Here is a 19,730-nt window from a genome sequence, read left to right on the forward strand (position 1 = left end):
TACGAGTTGGCATAGAAAGACCGTGGCGGAGGGAAAAGGCCGCTCCAGCGCATCCCTTCCGGCGCAGCAGGCGCTCCACTCGTGGCTAGGCCATGTGCCCTCTCCTTTCCTCGGGCCAGCCTTGGTTTCCCCCTTTTGTCGCTCAAGGGCCAGAGGCGCAAGGAAATGTGAAAGAAAAGCGGCGACGAAAGAGAACAAAGCAAATCTAGAAGCAGAGCGTTGCCTTTCCTCCCGGATGCAGGTGTATGACGCGTATGGCGTTTCCGTCTTCTAATAGGGAGCCTGAGAATTCTTCCTGTTCATTGGCCATCAGTCAGGGAGAAGGCGGGGTCAGTAAACAAACGGCTTTCTGGGAGCTGGGGAATGCTTGCGCCGCGTAGTTTCCCAGCGAGCCCTGCGACCACTTCCGGCGCCGGGAACTGGCGGCGGAAATGGTGTCTCTTGGGTCGCGGTGGGCGTTGTGTGTTTCGGGGGCGGGGACGGGTGCTCCGGCCGCCTGGCTCTGACATCGAGCACCGGGCTCCGGGTGGCCGGGATCAGCGCCCCGAGGCAGAGGCCGAAGGGCGGGCGCACTACTAGGAAGTGCTGGGTCCCCCGCGCCGTTCTGCCCTCTTGATCCGCGGGCAGACGCCCCTGCACGATCGCCGCTCTCCCCGCGGGCGAGGCTGCGGGGGACAGCGCGGGCCTCTGGCTGGCTCACCTTCCCGCCTGCCGTGTCCTGCTGAGCGACCCTGGTGAGTCCTGGCCCTGTTCGAGGAAAGTCTTCTTTGAAGTCACCAGAGGATGAGAATGGTGCACGCACCTTTCAGGGGTCTTGTGAGGAGGAGAATAAATAAAGCGCTTAGGGTGGACTAAATAATTGGAAACAACCCGAATGCATCACTTGAGTATTGATTAAGAAACTGGCCAGGCGCGGTGGCTCAAGCCTGTGATCCCAGCACTTTGGGAGGCCGAGACGGGTGGATCACGAGGTCAGGAGTTCGAGACCATCCTGGCTAACACGGTGAAACCCCATCTCTACTAAAAATACAAAAAACTAGCCGGGCGAGGTGGCGGGCGCCTGTAGTCCCAGCTACTCGGGAGGCTGAGGCAGGAGAATGGCGTAAACCCGGGAGGCGGAGCTTGCAGTGAGCTGAGATCCGGCCACTGCACTCCAGCCTGGGCGACAGAGCGAGACTCCGTCTCAAAAAAAAAAAAAAAAGAAACTGAGCGTATCCATACCGCGGAAGCTCATAGTGCCGGTGTCTGTGCAGTAAGGTCTCATTTATGTAAAAACACATAAAGCACCTTCTTTTTCTTTTCTTTTCTCCCCCCATGGATGGCTTTTTTAGTAAAAGCACAGGAAAAGGTCTGGGACGTCACTTGACAGACTGTTAAGTCGGGGGGTACAATTGCATTGAGGAAGGGAGAGTTTTACGGACTTCTGTATTGTTTGAATCTTCCCCCCTTTTTTATTACGATGGTTTGTATTTTTTTCTTTTCTTTTTGTGTTTTTACTTTTTTTTTTTTGAGGCGGCCTCACTCTGTTGCCGAGGCTGGAGTACGGTGGTGCGATCATAGCTTATTGCAACCTCAAACTCATGGACTCAAGAGATCTTCCCTCCTCAGCCTCCCCAGTAGCTGGGACTACAGGAGCCCCACCCGGCTTTTTTTGTTTTTTGGTACAGATGGCGTCTCACATTGTCTTCCCAAAGTGGTCTTGAACCCCTGGCCTCAAGCAATCATCCTGTCTCTGTCTCCCAAAATGCTGGGATTACAGGCATAAACCACCAAGCCCAGCCAGTTTGTATTTGTATTGTTGAAACAAAAAATCGATTACTGAAAGTTGCATAATACACTTTTCATTGAAGAGTAACGATGTAAGGTATAAAGATGTCATACATCTATATGTACCTGTGGATAAATGGCTTTGGATGGTGTCTGTGAGGCCTTCTGTGACACCTCAGGGCCAGATGTGTTTTAGAATTCAGAGGTTTTCAAATTTGAGAAAACTAATATAGTGCACATACAATATATCAAGCACATCTCCAGAGGGATCTGGGGCAACACTAAATAATGAAACACATCAGTTAAAATTTTTTAATTAGGCGGGGCGCAGTGGCTCACGCCTGTAATCCCAGCACTTTGGGAGGCCAAGGCGGGTGGATCACAAGGTCAGGAGTTTGAGACCATCCTGGCCAACATGGTGAAACCTCGTCTCTACTAAAAATACAAAAATTAGCCGGGCGTGGTAGCTGGTGCCTGTAGTCTCAACTACTTGGGAGGCTGAGGCAGGAGAATCGCTTGAACCCGGGAGGCAGAGGTTGCAGTGAACCAAGATTGCACCACTGCACTCCAGCCTGGGCAACAGAGTGAGACTCTCTCAAAAAAAAAAAAAAAAAAGGTTTTTAGTTGATGTATAATGTCCATACAGAAAAACACATCCGTGGGTATAGCTCAATGAATTTTTATAAACTGAAGATCTATGTTATTAATATTTCTGCCATAATTTTGAATATTTATATTTAGTGGAATAAATTGAAATTATAAATATGCTTATATCAGGTCAGGTGGTGCTGCCAAATGATTGATATTGGGTTTTGCTTTCAAAGAGTTATGAAATACCCGGGGTTTGTATTTCTGGCTTTGGGATGAGAGCTTGTGGGCCTGTGTTAATAGAGTCACGTGAGCAAGGCATTACAGTAAAGCCTAGAAAAGGCTTCAGGGCCATGAAAGGATGGGACTGGATGGCTCTTCAGCCTGGGGTTTGCTCCTGTATTCCACATCCTTCCTCCTCAGTCCTGCCATTTTGCTGTTTCCCCAGGAGTACACATCCAGATGCCGGCCCAGCTGCCACAGGGGATCCCTCTGGGAGACTGAAAGTACAGGTTCTGGGGCCCAGGTTGAGGCCGACCAACCCTGAGCCTCAGGCCAGGGGAATGGCAGCCCCCTTGGAGCCCCAGGACCAGACCCCTGGGGAGGGAGAAGGGCTTCTGATTGTGAAAGTGGAAGATTCTTCCTGGGAACAGGAATCTGCCCAGCATGAGGACAGCAGGGATTCCGAAGCCTGCCGCCAGCGCTTCCGGCAGTTCTGCTATGGGGATGTGCATGGGCCTCACGAAGCCTTCAGCCAGCTCTGGGAGCTCTGCTGCCGCTGGTTGCGGCCCGAGTTGCGCACCAAGGAGCAGATCCTGGAGCTGCTGGTGCTGGAGCAGTTCCTGACGGTGCTGCCAGGGGAGATCCAGGGCTGGGTGCGCGAGCAGCACCCAGGAAGTGGCGAGGAGGCTGTCGCCTTGGTGGAGGACCTACAGAAGCAGCCATTGAAAGCCTGGCCGCAGGTGAGGGGCCCTTCAATATCCAGAGTCACCTGGATGGTACCTGGTGAATAGGTACCCTGCAGAGTTAAGTCTCCCAGAGGCTCACAGGGTAGGGGAGACACAGAGCCCCAGGAGCAGGCAGACAAGCACAGCGTGCCATGGGTGCCTTTCTGAAAGATGCAGTCCAAAGTAAATGTGATTTATTTTTTGCGGCTGTGGAAGGCAACAATAGGGCTGAAGTGTGAATGTTCCAGAAAGGAAGTTTTAGCTCCATGCAGGGTCTGCTGATGTTTATTTGCATTTTGCTCTAGGCCTGGCTCTGGGGACACTAGGGTGTGCAGAGAGCCAGCTGCAGAGTGAGGCTAGAAGGTGGAGCTGTCCGGGGCCCCTATTACCTTGTGGGATATCGGATCCTTCACATTGGATGCATCTGGGGAGGTTCTGATGAGTGGCTAGGGGATGGGGTTCTGCCTTTGGCAGGAGGGTCCCCAGCTCCCCCCTTGCTAAGGGGCTGTGATTCTGGCCTTTCAGGGCTGGTTCTTGCCTCGTGAATGATTGGGGAGCGTCCTTGGGCACACAGCATTGTCTGGTATCACATTCTCCTGTGGAGTTTCCTGGGGCACCATATTGGTCTCCTTCCCACACCCCAGCATCCTGAGGGTCATGTCCTGTGTCTCCTTCCCAGGGAATAAACTCAGTCTCCCCCGGTCTGGTCTCGGGCTGATGAGCATATTGTGGTTCCTGCACAGGATGTGCCCTTGGAGGAGGCGGAACCCGAGGCTGCAGGCCAGGGATCTCAGGCCAAGGGGCCTCCCCCGATGGTGGGGGCACGGAGGCGGCCATCTGTTCCCCAAGAGCAGCACAGCCATAGCGGTGAGTAAGCCTCTGTCCTTGTGGGCAGTAGAGTGGCTGGGCAGGGACTTAGCTCTGTCACCGGTGTTGCCCTAAGGGTCATAGGCAGGACAGCTCCCTCTGTGAAGTCTAGGGCATGTGTGAATGCACACAGGTTGGGGAGGCCATAGGCAACGGTGTCAGGCCTGGGCTGGCCTTTCTAAGGCTCCATTCTTCTCCTTCAGCCCAGCCTCCTGCTCTTCTTAAAGAGGGGCGTACCAGAGAGACGACGGACACCTGCTTTGTCTCTGGGGTCCATGTGAGTCACCAGTCCCTTTGTCTTCTTTAAGGCACTTGGCTCTGTTGAGTTTGTAAAATGGGACTTGCTGTCCCATCAGGCCTCTTTCATCTGACCCATCTGTCCCCGCCAGTGCTGCTGGGAGGCCTAAGCAAGGGAGCCCTGAGCCGGGTCTTCTCGCCCCATTCCAGGGACCTGTGGCATTGGGAGACATTCCATTCTATTTCTCCCGGGAAGAATGGGGCACCCTGGACCCTGCTCAGCGGGATCTCTTCTGGGACATAAAGCGGGAGAACTCCCGGACCACCACCCTGGGTAAGCACCCAGGGCCTCTGGGTCCAGGCTGGCCGCCCCCCATCCTGTTGGAACTTCAGTCTTCTTTCCCACCCCATCCTTAGCTGGTTCCAAAGTAGGCTATCCCCAAGTCTTGCCAAGAGCCTGAGTAACTCCCTTCTTGGCTGACGATCAGTTTTTGTGCCTCTCCACATGCAGCATGGGACGGCGCCGGCGCTGCCCAGCCCTGAGTGCTCATAAGGGCAGCTTCTCCTTTGAGTCTCACTGCCTAGTGCATAGAAGGATTGTCCCCATTTTGCACATAAGGGACCTGAGACTCAGGTCAGTGGATGCTGAAGGGACACAGCTGGGACTTGGATCAGGCATGGTTGTGAGGCCACCTTGGGCTGCCAGGAGCAGGGGTGCTGACGGGAAACCCCAGCTGCTCACCAGCCTGGGCCCCTGCTCATCAGAACTGCCCTTACTAGTTCCCTCTCCACGCCAGGCCCCTTCTCAGCACCATCAGGGATCATCTTGTTGAGTCCACATTCCCAGCAGGATGGGCTGTGACCTCTGCCCAGATCTCTCAGTGTTGAGTTTGGAGAATTAGAGCCTGTATGGTGAAGGGAGCCACACTAGCCAGACCAGTTTGGTTCCTCAGTTTCCGACTGTGACAGCTGGGAGAAATTTTTTCTTTTCTTTTTCTTTCTTTTTTTTTTTTTTTTTTTTTGAGATGGAGTCTTCCTCTGTCACCAGGCTGGAATGTAGTGGTGTGATCTCAGCTCACTGAAACTTCCACCTCCCGGGTTCAAGCAATTCTCCTGCCTCAGCCTCCTGAGTAGCTGGGATTACAGGCATGAGCCACCATGCTCGGCTAATTTTTTTTGTATTTTTAATAGAGACGAGTTTTCACCATGTTGGTCAGGCTGGTCTTGAACTCCTGATTTCGTGATCCGCCCACCTCGGCCTCCCAAAGTGCTGGGATTAGAGGCGTGAGCCACCACGCCCGGCCCTTGAAAATTTTCAAAATTACTGTAAATCTGTTCTGCTGTGGAGCTTGATATCTGGGGTTCAGAGTGGGACATTGGATCCCAGTGTGGCCTGCAGGGCACAGATGGCTTAGGGGGCTGGCCTATGCAGGCAGGATCAGAGGCTTGCTCAGACTGCTGCTCTGCCACATTTTTTCATTATCCCTGTTTTATTTGGGTTTTTGTTTGTTTTTGTTTTTGTTTTGTTTGTTTTTAAGACAAAGTCTTGCTCTTGGAGTGCAGTGGCATGATCCCAGCTCACTGCAACCTCCGCTTTCTGGATTCAAGTGATTCTTCTGCCTCAGCCTCCTGAGTAGCTGGGATTACAGACGCACGCTACCACGCCCTGCTAATTTCTGTATTTTTAGTAGGGACGGGGTTTTGCCATATTGGCCAGGCTGGTCTGGAACTTCTAACCTCAGGTTATTCGCCCGCCTCAGTCCCCGAAAATGTTGGGATTACAGGCTTGAGCCACTGCGCCCGGCCAATCATCCCCATTTTATAGATAAGGAAACTGAGGATTCGGCAGTGTGAGCGCAGGGCTTTCTGAACCTGGAGGCCAGGAAGCTTTCCCTAGCCTTGTTTCTTCCTCACCTCAGCTCTGGCCCCAGAACCGTGTGGGACTGAAGAGGTCGCCTCGTTCCCCTTGCAGGTTTGGGGCTCAAAGGCCAAAATGAGAAGTCCCGGCTGGAGGAGGTGGTGCCGGTGCTGCCGGGCCAGACAGGCAGCGACGTGACTGTATCCTGGAGCCCGGAGGAGGCTGAGGCCTGGGAGAGTGAGAACCGGCCGAGGGCGGCCCTGGGCCCAGTGGTGGGTGCGCGACGGGGGCGGCCACCCACTCGCCGGCGCCAGTTCCGGGACCTGGCAGCCGAGAAGCCACACAGCTGCGGGCAGTGTGGAAAGCGCTTCCGCTGGGGCTCGGACCTGGCGCGGCACCAGCGCACGCACACGGGCGAGAAGCCGCACAAGTGCCCCGAGTGCGACAAGAGCTTCCGCAGCTCCTCGGACCTGGTGCGCCACCAAGGCGTGCACACGGGCGAGAAGCCCTTCTCCTGTTCCGAGTGCGGCAAGAGCTTCAGCCGCAGCGCCTACCTGGCTGACCACCAGCGCATCCACACGGGCGAGAAGCCTTTCGGCTGCAGCGACTGCGGCAAGAGCTTCTCGCTGCGCTCCTACCTGCTGGACCATCGGCGCGTGCACACCGGTGAGCGGCCCTTCGGCTGCGGAGAGTGCGACAAGAGCTTCAAGCAGCGCGCGCACCTCATCGCGCATCAGAGCCTGCACGCCAAGATGGCCCAGCCCGTGGGGTGAGCAGCCAGCTTGGCCCGAAACTTGGGCGAGGCCCAGCCACGGCACATCCTACTTCATTCACCACTGGGACTCTCCTTCTATTTGTGGCCACCTCCTGGGCTGTCCGAGGGACCCCAGGGTACCCCACACTCGGAGCTCGCCTGCCCTGCTCGGCTCTGAGGACTCGCCCAGCACTCAAAGGGAACGGAAGTCCCCCTCCCGTCCCCTGATCTTGTCGTCTTTCCCCCTTCTGTGCCTAGCGTTTCTCTTCCCCTCTAGTTTCTGGAGCCCCAACACATTCCTGACAGGGGCAGCAGGGTGGCGAGGACTCAGGTCTAGGTCCCTTCCCAGAAGCCCCCGAGCCTCATTTGACTGTGTGGCTCTTTGGTCCCCACCCTCTGGGGTGGGTCCATGAGTCAGGCCTCTGCCCTGCCAACCTGTGCCTTTCAGTGGGCATGGAGAACTGGCCTTGGCCCCCAGGGGGTTGCTGGCCTTTGGGAGGGACAGTCAGCCCACACCTGTGGGACCACGGGTCTTAGGGCGCAGGGGCTTTCTGGTCCCCACCCACTCCCGTTTCCAGGCCATGACCACTCTGCCCTGTCCTGGCCACACGGACTTGGCCTGCCTTTGCCCTCGGTCTACTTGCCCTAGCATGAGGCTCTGAGAGCCACTTGCCCACCAGTCTGGTGAGGATAATGGTGGCTCCAGCGACAGGAGGGCAACCCTGGAGACCAAGAACAGGGTGCCTGGCTGCCATCTGCTCCTCCAGACGTGCGGCTGCAGCATACTTAGCACTAGCATTCTATCAGCACTAGCATGCCACTCCATCGGCACTGGCGCCCCACTCTATCCGCATTAATGCCCCGCTCCATCGGCACTGGTGCCCACTCCATCCCCGCTCCATCGGCACTAACGCCCCACTCGGCGCCCCACTCCATCGGCACTAATGCCCCGCTCTATCGGCACTGGTGCCCCACTCCATTGTCACTAACGTCCAGCTCTATTGGCACTAACACCTCGCTGCATCATCACTACGTCCAACTCCATCGGCGCTGGCGCCCCTCTCCATCGGCGCTGGTGCCGGGTTCCATCGTCACTAACGTCCAGCTCCACCGGCACTGGAGCCCCACTTCATGGGCACTTTGCTGCTGCCTCCTGAGCACTGCCTTCCATGAACATGGACAGACCAGAGGCCCTGCAAGGACTCAGCCCCGCGGGCCTCCAAAGGGCAACAGAAGAGTATTAATAAACGTGAAAGCTTCCCTCCAGGGTGTTCTGTTCTTTCGGTGTCTGGAGTGTGGGGAAACCTGGAATATAAACCCCTTGCCCTGGCCTTGTGTCCTGGTGGCACATTCTGCTGCGCTGTCACCAAGGGGAGCCACATCCTTGGCATCCAGTTTGGCTGGGCCCCAGTGGGCAGCCGTGTCCCCTGGGACTCTTGTTCCCATGTGTCAGCCAGTGCCTGCCCTGCTCTGGGGGCACCATCTGTGCCCTAGCAGAACAGGGAGCTGAGCAGGACTCAGGGTCTTCAGCAGGCCACTCCTCTCTCACAACTGTGAAAGGAAGAAGGGCCCAGAGACGCTGATTGGTCAGTGGTGGGACCCTCTTGCTGTGCGTTGGGGATCCGGAACTCAAGGCTGCCCCAGACTGAGTCCCTTAGAGGAGGGGCTGACAGTGGGCCTGTCTTGCGGTGGCTGCCATGGTTTGCCGTAAGAAGCAAGCGAGGTCTCGCTGTGGACAGGACTGATTCTAGTTGGTGATTTTTACCTCTGGGGGCCTGGTGTTATGTGCATGCGTGTGGTGGGTGGCCAGGACGGTACAAGGACTTCTTGGTGGTGGTGGCTGGCTCCAAAGGGAGACACTCGGGTGTAACGAGATCAGATAAGCACATAGGCCAGGAGCTAAGAATAGCATTGAGCACAGGTTCCTGGCTCAGGTAGGGGCACATCAGTGCCAGCAAAGAAGTCACCGGTGAAAGCCAGAGAATGCAGCCTGAGCTGGGAGAGCAGGGCCAGGACCCAGGGTTCCAGGGAAGGGGCAAAGTCCAGCTCAGCTCATAAGCAGAGCTGACAGCAGTCATTAGGGGAGAGGGCAAGGGTTAGGACCCAGGGCACTGAAAGCCCAGGGCCAGGAGGCGAGCTTCGTGCTTGGTGCTTGGAGGAAGCCCCGCCTGGCCCTATGGCCTTTCTGGTGGCTGGGACCCTGCGGGTGGCCAGGCAGATGGCAGACACTCGAGACAGCCTGGGGAGAAAGGTAGCAGGCGGCACCACCTGGCCCAGCTGCTCCTGCCTCCCAGCTGAGCCCCAGCCCAGCCCAGCCTAGTTCTGGCCTTACCTCCCCAGGGGAAGTACGACGTCCGGGGTCCAAAGGCAGCCCTGATGCTCATCAGCCCTGGGGTGGTGGCCGCTGCAGTCACTGCCCTGGAGGACGTGTTCCAGGCCCTGGGCTTTGAGAGCTGGGAAAGGAGGCAGGTCCCGGTCCAGGTGAGCCTCTGCCTCTTACCTCCACCCTCAGGCCCAGCACCGAGCCCTTCCCCACTCTCCCCTGACCCAGATTCTCCTCCCCACCCCAAACCTCCCCGGACTCAAGCCGGTCTCACTTTTGCCCCTAGGGCTTCCTCGAGAAGCTGGCTGGGTTCCGGGAGCGGCTGGATGCCCACAGGCACCCTGTGGGGTGTGCCTTAGTGGCCTTAGTGGCCCCCAGAGGGCAGCTGAGGCAGCCACAGCAGTTGGTCCGGGAGCTGAGTGGCTGCAGGGCCCTGCGGGGCTGCCCCAAAGTCTTCCTGCTGCTCTCGAGTGGCCCTGGGTGTGAGTGAGCTGGCTCGGGATCCAGGGGCTGGGCAGGGACCCAGGAGCAGAGCCTCGGGCCTCACTCCAGGCCAACGCGCTGCTTCTCCACTCAGCTGTCCTGGAGTCCGGAGCCTTCCTTGCTGGCCTGAGAGAGCTCTGTGGCCGCTCTCCTCACTGGTCCCTGGTGCAGCTGCTGACGGAGGTGGGGACGCTGGAGGGGGAGGCCCAGGGAAGTGGGGCTGGTTCTGCTGTCTCTGCTGGTTCTGCTGTGCCCCCCTGAGTCAGTTACAGTTAGATTCATTCACGTGTATCCTCCCTCCGATTCATTCTACAAACCTTTATTGTCTACAGAAGTGGTATCAGCCCCCCCCCCCCAACTCGGGACCCCCGACAACCCACTCAGGATCCCCCGACACTCCAGACCCCTCCCAACTCCATGCCTTGGCCCAAGCGGTTCCCTCTGCCTGCCACGCCCTCCTGTTGTCCCAGGAGCCCTGCACAGTCCTCTACAGGCTGCCAGCGATGCCCTTCCTTGCATCCATGCGTGCACTTCAGACTGCCCCTTTCCACACCAGGCAGTGATTATCCGCCCTGTTAGATCACAGGACCCTGGAGGCTGGGACTGGGAATGAGAATGATTCAAGTCTGGTATCCAGGGCTGAAGGTCTCACTATGCAGTTGGGTGGCCCCTGGGCAGCCCTGGAGGTGAGGGGGCCCCAGCTGTCCTCCACAGATCGCCCAGCAGGGTAGTGCCCACCCCGTGAGCCTTCCCAACAGGCCCTGCCCTACTCTGGGGAACATCCCTACCTCTGTGCACACTGATCCTGGGGCAGGGGTTAGTGGTGTGGCCACTGTCCGTTCGAGATCATCCACGCCCAGGTAAGTCCATAACCTTGAGCCTGAACTGGAGCCTGGGTCCTGCTTGAGGCCATCCTGCCTGTCTGTCCTTTGCCGGCCTCCTCCTCTCTGCATTCTAGCAGGTGACCCTGGAGAGACTATAGAAGCCACAAGCCTGGCTGAGTCTTTTCTCGGCCCCATCCTCAGCTCCTCCGCAAGGTGACTGAAGAGTCCGCAGGGGGCACCTGCTGCCCTGTCCTTCGGAGCTCCTTGCGGGGGGCACTGTGCCTGGGAGGCGTGGAGCCCTGGAGGCCTGAGGTGAGGGGGACAGGGCAGGGGTCCAATCACATGGCCACAGTTTCCAGTGAGACAGAAGCTTAGGGAGACCCAGGCCGGGGAGGCCAGGAGCTGGAGTCCTCTCAGGCCACTTTAGATGTGTCTTAACCCTCTCTGCAGCTGGCCCCCGGTCCCAACACACAGTATGACCTGTCCAAGACCAGGGCTGCCCTCCTCCTGGCTGTGATCCAAGGCCGGCCTGGGGCCCGGCATGATGTGGAGGCGCTGGGGGGCCTCTGCCGGGCCCTGGGCTTTGAGACCACCGTGAGAACGGACCCTACAGCCCAGGTGAGGGGAAACCGAGAACTGACACTGGTGTTCTGAAGGAAGATCCCTGCCTGGGAACCTGGGGCCTCTCTCCTGGGCCTCTCTCCATCACTGGCAGGAAGTGCACCACACGTCTAGCCTCTGTCCTCCCTGCGGCCTGCGTCGGGCCTGTCACTTCCCTGCCTCTAGAAGCCTGGTCTCCAGGATCTTGAAGGCCTCCCTCATTGGCTGGTTCTCTGCCCCCCCACCCCCTCCCCAGCTTAAAGCTTTAGCTCCAAGTCTTGGTTTCCCTCTTGGCTCCCAGCAGCCCACTCCACTCTCCTCACACCTCTCAACTTCTGGGTGCAGCTTCCCCACCAGGGCAGGAGGAGAACTGGCTCCAGGAAGCTGGGTCTCTGTCACCTCTAAAGAGGCCATGCCAAGGCCTTGCAGGAGAGAGTTAGAAAAGGGCTGCTGGCCGGGCGCAGTGGCTCACGCCTGGAATCCCAGCACTTTGGGAGGCCGAGGCGGGTGGATCACTTGAGGTTAGGAGTTTGAGACCAGCCTGACCACCGTGGTGAAACCTTGTCTCTACTATAAAGACAAAATTAGTAGGGCGTGGTGCTGCACGCCTGTAATCCCAGCTACTTGGGAGGCTGATGCAGGAGAATGGCTTGAACCCAGGAAGCAGAGGTTGCAGTGAGCTGAGATTATGCCACTACACTACAGCCTGGGTGACACAGCAAGACTCTGTCTCAAAAAACAAAAACAGGCCAGGCGCAGTGGCTCACGCCTGTAATCCCAGCACTTTGGGAGACCGAGGCAAGCAGTTCATGACATCAGGAGATCGAGACCATTCTGGCTAACACGGTGAAACCTCAACTCTACTGAAAATACAAAACATTAGACAGGTGTGGTGGCATGCACCTGTAGTCCCAGCTACTCAGGAGGCTGAGGCAGGAGAATCGTGTGAACCCAGGAGGCGGATATAGCAGTGAGCCGAGATGGCACCACTGCACTCCAGCCTGGGTGACAGAGCAAGACTCCATCTCAAAAAAAAAAAAAAAGAGGGCTTCCTCCCCCTGGGTCTGTGAGCGGCAGGTGGTGGGAGGCCAGGTGGGTAGGGTCTGGGAAACCTTCTCAGCCTGGCAGAGGGCAGCCAGGGGCTGGGGAGGTGGTGGCTTTGGCCCAGGCCTCAACATTGTTCCCACCCAGGCTTTCCAGGAGGAGCTGGCCCAGTTCCAGAAGCAACTGGACACCTGCAGGGGCCCTGTGAGCTGTGTCCTTGTGGCCCTGATGGCCCATGGGGGACTACGGGGTCAGCTGCTGGGGGCTGACGGGCAAGAGGTACAGCCCGAGGCACTGATGCAGGAGCTGAGCCGCTGCCGGGTGCTGTGGGGTCGCCCCAAGGTCTTCCTGCTACAGGCCTGCCGTGGGGGTGAGTGGCCCAGCCTGCTGCCCTCACTTCTCGGCCAGCCTTGGTCCCCAGGACTCACTGTTTACCTCCTCCAGGGAACCTGGATACCTGCCCTTCCCTGCCCCCTCTCCTGTCCTCTCCTAGAGGTCAAGTCCACGACCTTGAACCCTTAACTCTCAACACTTGTCATTCAGAGCTCTGAATGTCTCCAGTCTGGCAAGCCTGCCCTGGAGCTCTGGAGTTGGGTTCTCACCTTGACCCCACGTTCACACGAGACCCCTGAGCACCCCCAGGTATCCCCAGAGTGAGACTATCTGCCTCTTCAGGAAACAGGGATGCTGGTGTGGGGCCCACAGCTCTCCCCTGGTACTGGAGCTGGCTGCGGGCACCTCCATCTGTTCCCTCCCATGCAGATGTCCTGCAGATCTATGCTGAGGCCCAAGGTGGGTTCTGCCTTCCTTCCAGGGCCTGGGTTTGGGAAGGGCTGGTGGTGGGGACCGTCCAGAGAGCATTTCCAGGGCTCTAAGCTGGGGTATGGCTGCCACCTGCATCCTCTGTTTGCCAAGACAATGGGAAGAAAAAAGTCTTCCCTAACTGCAAGGGCCTTTGGGAAATGGGAGCTTCCCCTGTTGGGGCCTGAAAAGAACCCTGGAGTTGGCAAGCTCAAATAGCTTTTCTGAGGTCACAGCTGGTAAGCGGCTGGGCCGAGCTTTGAACTTCCGTTTGTCTTTCCTGCCCTGCACTCTTTCCACCTCCCTGGGCTGCCCTTAAGCCACAGATTGGGAGCTCCTGGAGCTGATGGAGTTCCACAATGTTGATCACTGGAACTGATTCCTCTTGCAGGCAGCTCCTGCAGGGGCGTCCCTCCAGGGAGATCTGACCAAGCAGACACCCTGACGGTCTACTCAGCCGCCGAGGGTAAGGAGATGGGTCATCGGGAAGCCCGTGGTTACGCAGGGCCCAACTTCCTGGCCTACGATCTAGAGTAGCCTTAGGGGCAGCTAGGGATTAGGGTTGGGGCACAGAGATGCCAGCCCAGCTGTGGTCCAGCCATGTTCCCTACATGGGTTATGATGTGTAGTAACAGCAGTGATGGTGAGTGCTGTGAGGTGCCGCTGTGCCAACCACTGTGTGTGCAGGTTTCCTCTAGGCTGTGAGTTCCACGAAGCGGGGGAGATCTGCCTGCCCCGAGGCCCTGGTCAGTGTCTGGCACATAGTAGGTGCATAGTAAATGTGTGTTCAGCAGTGAATCTCTCCATAGGCTCACCTCTGCAAATATCTAGCAACAACTTGTTCCAGATGCAAGAGGTCCCTGCTCCCTGTCCTGTTCTCTTGCCTGATTCCTGGGTCCTGCCTGCTTGTACCCCACCTTCCACCAACAGTCAGACCCCTGGAATTGGAAGGCAGAGGATTGGGGTCCTGGTCTGATGCTCTGGCCCTGGTCCCCTGACCTAGGCTATGTGGCCTATCGCGATGACAAGGGCTCAGACTTTATCCAGACACTGGTGGAGGTCCTCAGAGCCAACCCCGGGAGAGACCTTCTGGAGTTGCTGACTGAGGTGTGTTGGGGGGTTCTGGGGTGACAAGGGGCAAGGAGCTGGGTTTGCCCTTCTCCCTAGCCCTGGTATTCTGATCACCTCCTATGAACTCCATTGGCGAAGGAGGGATCCTCTGCCCTCAATACTACAAGATAACCAAACACAGGATGCCCGACGCTGCACAGATGCCATCCACAGCAGTTCTTAGTCACACCTACTGCAGTCGAGTGGGGAGGAGGACGCTGCATGCCATGCGGGGCCACCTGGGCTTGTGCTCAGAGCAGGGTGAACCTGCAGGGCCAGGGGGAAGCTGGCTTTGTAGTGACAAGAGAGTGAGATGCCCCCTGGTTCTCACAGGCAGATGTGGTTGGTCGGTTTGAGTATTTCCAAGGCCTGTCAGGGGGCTGAAGTCCATTAGGGTGCGGACCAGGTGGGGTGCAGCTGGTCTGCTGAGAGGGGACCTACGGGGTGGGAGCCTGTCCTGCTGGGTGGGGACATGTACGGCCAGAGCAGAGGAATTCACCGTTAGTCCTCTGGAGCTCTGTGAGCCTCAGAGATGTCCTGGCAGCCCTTGAAATTTTAGGCCTTGCAATGCACCAGGCCAGGAGCTCTCCCTTGGGGCAGGCTGAGCCCCTGAGGGCTGTAGCCCCAGGCACAGGCTGGGTGTGGTCCTCAGGTCAACAGGCGGGTGTGTGAGCAGGACGTGCTGGGCCCTGACTGCGATGAACTCCGCAAAGCCTGCCTGGAGATCCGCAGCTCGCTCCGGCACCGGCTCTGCCTCCAGCCCTGAGGGCGCCGCGGCCACCCGGGGGCTGCTGAGACGGTGGCAGGACTCCAGCGCCATTCTTGCCTCCATCCACCCCCCAACCCCCGGTTTCCTCATCCGAGAGCGAGGCGTGGCAGCGTGGGGGTAGCCGTGCAATAAATATCTGCTGCGAACAGTGCCTGTTCTCGAAGACGTGTGAAATAAGTGAGATAATGTGTGTAAAACGCCTGGCACTGCATATGAACGCAATAGCGTCCATGGGAACTGAGCTGGGGCCTGTGCCCAGGTTCCGGGACTCAGGAGCCCAACATGGGCTGGACTGGGCTGGGCTGGGTTGGCAGGTCGCTTATGGGAGCATCCAAGGGGAGAGGGGTCCCAGGAAGAGGACGCATCTCCCTCTCCCAGCCATGTCCCTGTGCATGCGCGCCCCACCTCCACCCCGCGCTGGGCCATAGAAACGCAGGAGACACGGCCTCCGCTTTCCAGGCGGCCAGAATAAAGTCTGGGGCCAAAAGCCTTTGAAACACACCTTTGCAGGTTCACCGGTGATGGAGCAACCACAGGGGCTGGGGAAGCAGCTTGCAGCCCCTGACCCAAAGCGGCGGGAGGCACACGGAGGAAAGAGCTCCTAAACGGCGTATCGGAGGGGCCTGCTGCGGGGAGGGTGGGGTCGGGCGGGCTCGCCAGGGCTCGAACTCACAGCTCTGGGCCCATGGCGGCAGTTTCTGCCCAGCAGCCTCAGCGGCTGGGCGCGGTGGCCGAGCTCGGAGTCTCGCCCACCGCGAGGCCCGGAAGGACTGGCCTCCCCTCGCTCTAAGCATGCGCGTTAAAGCCACAGCATAGTCTCTAAAACGCTTTATGAGAAAAGCTGGGGTGACTGTAGCCGCAGGGCCGCGTGGCCTAATGGATAAGGCGTCTGATTCCGGATCAGAAGATTGAGGGTTCGAGTCCCTTCGTGGTCGTTGCTAGGTTAACCTTTTCTTCTCCTGGGACTGCACCGTGAGCGACAAGTACACTCGAACTGAGAGAGCCGGTCAGTCGCCCGGTACCACCCAAGGAACACTCGGACCTCGACCTGCTCCTGCAGTCGCGCAGCTAAGGAGCTAGGGCCAGAATAGCAGAGAGGGCGACCCAGAAAGCTCCGGCAGGGCCCTGGGGGACTGCGGAGCTTGAAGCCAGAGAACGCGAGTCCTAGTAGCTGGTAGGGGATTGACTTCACAAATTAAAGCTCAAGTGATGGAAACCGTGACAGACGCGGGGCTGGGATTGCTTGCGGTGAGGAGTTGCCCCATGGGGTCAAAGGACATGTGTAGTTTTTTGTTTTGTTTTGTTTTGGAGATGGAGTTTCGCTCTCGTTGCCCAGGCTGGAGTGCAATGGCGTGATCTCCGCTCACTGAAACCTTCGCCTCCCAGGTTCAAGCGATTCTCCTGCCTCAGCCTTCCGAATAGCTGGGATCACAGGCATGCACCATCACCCCCGGCTAATTTTTGTATTTTTAGTAGGGGGGAGGGTTTCTTCATTTTGGCCAGGCTGGTCTCGAACTCCTCGAGTGATCCGCCCGCCTCGGTCTCCCAAAGTGCGGGGATTACAGGCGTGAGCCATCGCACCCGGCGACATGCGTAGTTTAATTGATTATTGTAATGAAAAACTTTGCATCCTCTATCAACCGATCATGGGGTAGCAAAGTGAAAAAGAAAACAATCATAAATACCGGTGATGAACCGGGCGCGGTGGCTCAACGCCTCTAATCCCAGCTCTTTGGGAGACCGACGCGCAGATCATGAAGTCAGGAGTTCGAGACCAGCCTGACTCACAAGATAAAACTCCGTCTCTACTAAAAATACAAAAATTAGTGGGACGTGGTGGCGCGCGCCTGCAGTCCCAGTTACTCAGGAGGCTGAGTAAGGAGAATCGCCCGGGAGGCCGGAGGTTGCAGAGAGCCAAGATCTCGCCACTGCAGTCCAGCCTGGGCGACAGGGCGAGACTCCGTCTCAAAATAGAAAATAAATAAACATTTCAATTTCAAAGAGTATCGCCAGGATTGAGTTAATATTTCACCCAGGAAAAAAAAATGTTTCCCAGCGGAACCCAAGTTTAGTCCGAGTGCCGAGCAGCGCCGCGTTGGGGTATCCTTCCACCGGGTAAAGGCTGCGGAGAGTCGCAGCTGCAGGCATGTCCTCAGGTCGGCAGACGCTAGTGACCTGGGGTCGTGCAGGGTGTCGCTTTCTCCTTTAACTTTTTTTTGATGTTTCAGTGGTTTACGAAGGTATTTGTTTTTGGTAGAGACGGGGCGTTCACTATGTTGCCCAGGCTGGTCTCGAACTCCTGGACTGAAGCATTTACTAGGTATTAAGGGAAAAGAACTTCATTAAAATACAGATTTTTTGAAAAGGAAAATAACACACATGTTGGGGCAGGAAAGTAAACACCCAACGTTGCGATCCTGAGATTAACACCGAGCCAGCTGGGGATGTAGAGGGCGGACTTTGGAGGGTCATTATTAAGAGGCTTCTGACCACTGGGCGGCACCGTTGGTCTAACGGACAATGTAAGGGAGGAGGACGGAGACCGACATTTCCGCAAGCGGCGGGCTCGGGATGAGGAGCGCGTTGCTGAGCAGGCATGGCGTACCCCTTCCTATACACTCCATCCATCTCAAATGCATCTTTCACTAATTACCCCTAGACTTGGGTTCTCCGCTGAATGGAGACTAGGGCTCAGTGAGGGAGTTGATCTAGGCAACTCTCGCACCCTAAGCGAAGATCATACCCCTAGACCAAAGAGCCGAGCCAAAAACCTGACGTTCGGTGTCTTTCAGGTCCCTCTGCACGTGCGCAGTCTCTTTGGGGCACAGAGGATTCTCAGGAGGGGACCAGATCTGAACCAAAGCTTGGATTCCGGTGGAGGGGCGGGAGAAAGATCAGGATAGGACTGGCTGTGCGGGAACCATCGCGGGGTGACTGAGAGACTGGTCTAAGACAAGCGCGAGGTTGGGCCCGTCCGCCCCGGTGGCCTAATGGATAAGGCATTGGCCTCCTAAGCCAGGGATTGTGGGTTCGAGTCCCACCCGGGGTAAGAAGAGGATGAATTTTAGGTTCTTCAACGGGGAAAATAACTGGAATTTCGTTATACTCCGGTGAAGTTGCGGAGTTCCGGGAGGGTTCCCAGACAGGCTGTAAATCAGAAACCCGTACCTGTTTTCAAATAAGACGAGCAATTTCGGGTTACAGGAAAAAGGAGTTGGACATTTTACAGGATTTAAATTTCCATCCATTTAACTTGGTAGAAAGAAGTGATTGTTTCTTTTTCCAGGTTTGTTAATTCTATAATGGTTACATATATTTTTAAAATCCTTATTTTTTTATAAACACACAATGATTCACAGATTAAATTACAATTAAAAGATTGTTTCTTTTTCCAGGTTTGTTAATTCTATAATGGTTACATATATTTTTAAAATCCTTATTTTTTTATAAACACACAATGATTCACAGATTAAATTACAGGACAACTGGTTTGTTTTAAAAATCATAAAACTGACGCCAGGCGCGGTGGCTCACGCTTGTAATCCCAGCCTGTAATCTCCGTTTCAAAAAAAATCATAAGCTGGGTGGAGGTATAGATGAAACTACTTATCCATGAGTAGATAATGGGGTACATGAGGGGACATTGCACTATTTCCTCTCTTTTAATACTTGTTTGAAATAGTCCATGGTATTCTTTTTTTAAATCCATGCAATATATGACGCCATCTTCAAGGTAAAAATTTCCCAAACTACAGGACATGGTGTAAAGTAAAATCAGAAGCTGCCCCGATGGGGACCACTGCTAGAGTTTTGTCATAAATATGTATAAAAACATGGTTGGCTTTTCCCTTCACAACCCGTAATTGGGCCGGGCGCGGTGGTTCACGCCTGTAATCCCAGCACTTTGGGAGGCTGAGGCCGCCGGATCACCATCACTAACCAGACTGACCAATATGGTGAAACCCCGTCTCTACTAAAAATAGAAAAATTAGCCGGGCGTGGTGGCACGCGCCTGTAATCCCAGCTCCTCAGGAGACTGAGGCAGGAGAATCATTTGAACCCGGGAGGTGGACGTTGCAGTGAGCGGAGATCACGCCATTGCACTCCAGCCTGGGTGACAGAGTGAGACTCCGTCTCAAATAAATAAATAAAACCCATAATTGGGACTCTTCTGTTTTTTCAGCTCTGGCCTGGCTTCTCCCACTTCTCCAAACATCCTGGACCCCATCATCCCCACTGAAATCAGGGACATCACCTCAATGGCGTTACCTTCCTCACCTCAATGGCGTTACCTTCCTCACCTCAATGGCATTACCTTCCACCATCATAGGCCACCTGCAGAGAATGGCCACCACAGAGCTACTTAAGGAAGCTGATGCTTCCGTGATGGATTTTTTCGGGAGGCCTTGTGAAAGGGAGTGTCCTGGCCTGGTGCGGTAGCTCACACCTGTAATCCCAGCACTTTGTGAGGCCGAGGCGGGCGGATCACGAGGTCAGGAATTCGAGAGCAGACTGGCCAATATGGTGAAACCCCGTCTCTACTAAAAATACAAAAATTAGCGGGGTGTGGTGGCGCTTGCCTGTAGTCCCAGCTACTTGGGAGGCTGAGGCAGAAGAATCGCTTGAACCTGGGAGGCAGAGGTTGCAGTGAGCCGAGATCATGCCACTGCATTCTAGTCTGGGCGACAGAGTGAGACTCTGGCGAAAGAAGGAGAAAGAAAGAAAGAAAGAAAGAAAGAAAGAAAGAAAGAAAGAAAG

At 56.3% G+C, this 19,730-nt stretch overlaps 2 protein-coding genes and 2 non-coding genes across 5 annotated transcripts; all 4 read left to right on the top strand.

The window, feature by feature from the left end:
• Positions 1-348: 348 nt before the first annotated feature.
• ZNF213 (zinc finger protein 213) lies at positions 349-8,284 on the top strand. 2 transcript variants are annotated; one of them, XM_023225725.3, is made up of 6 exons: positions 350-734; positions 2,804-3,317; positions 4,046-4,169; positions 4,373-4,446; positions 4,617-4,740; positions 6,379-8,284. In XM_023225725.3, the coding sequence occupies exons 2-6, from the start codon at positions 2,919-2,921 to the stop codon at positions 7,035-7,037; spliced, it is 1,380 nt and encodes a 459-aa protein (XP_023081493.2). In that variant the 5' UTR covers positions 350-734; positions 2,804-2,918; the 3' UTR covers positions 7,038-8,284. The 2 variants fall into 2 exon arrangements, with proteins under 2 accessions (XP_023081494.1, XP_023081493.2); XM_023225726.3 differs by lacking the exons at positions 4,373-4,446; positions 4,617-4,740 and having other exon boundaries at positions 349-734.
• On the top strand, positions 7,875-14,969 carry LOC116418514. The gene is made up of 11 exons (XM_031934486.1): positions 7,875-8,093; positions 9,359-9,499; positions 9,628-9,823; positions 9,919-10,007; positions 10,850-10,960; positions 11,099-11,266; positions 12,440-12,662; positions 12,968-13,084; positions 13,485-13,559; positions 14,097-14,200; positions 14,856-14,969. The coding sequence occupies exons 1-11, from the start codon at positions 7,875-7,877 to the stop codon at positions 14,967-14,969; spliced, it is 1,557 nt and encodes a 518-aa protein (XP_031790346.1).
• Positions 14,970-15,834: 865 nt separating this feature from the next.
• TRNAR-CCG lies at positions 15,835-15,907 on the top strand. Its single transcript has one exon. It is a non-coding gene; the product is annotated as a tRNA-Arg (tRNA).
• A 2,041-nt stretch (positions 15,908-17,948) lies between these two features.
• TRNAR-CCU lies at positions 17,949-18,021 on the top strand. The gene has a single exon. It is a non-coding gene; the product is annotated as a tRNA-Arg (tRNA).
• The last annotated feature ends 1,709 nt before the right edge of the window (positions 18,022-19,730 follow it).

This window comes from Piliocolobus tephrosceles, chromosome 17 (assembly GCF_002776525.5).
Source record: "Piliocolobus tephrosceles isolate RC106 chromosome 17, ASM277652v3, whole genome shotgun sequence".
Lineage (NCBI taxonomy): Eukaryota > Metazoa > Chordata > Mammalia > Primates > Cercopithecidae > Piliocolobus > Piliocolobus tephrosceles.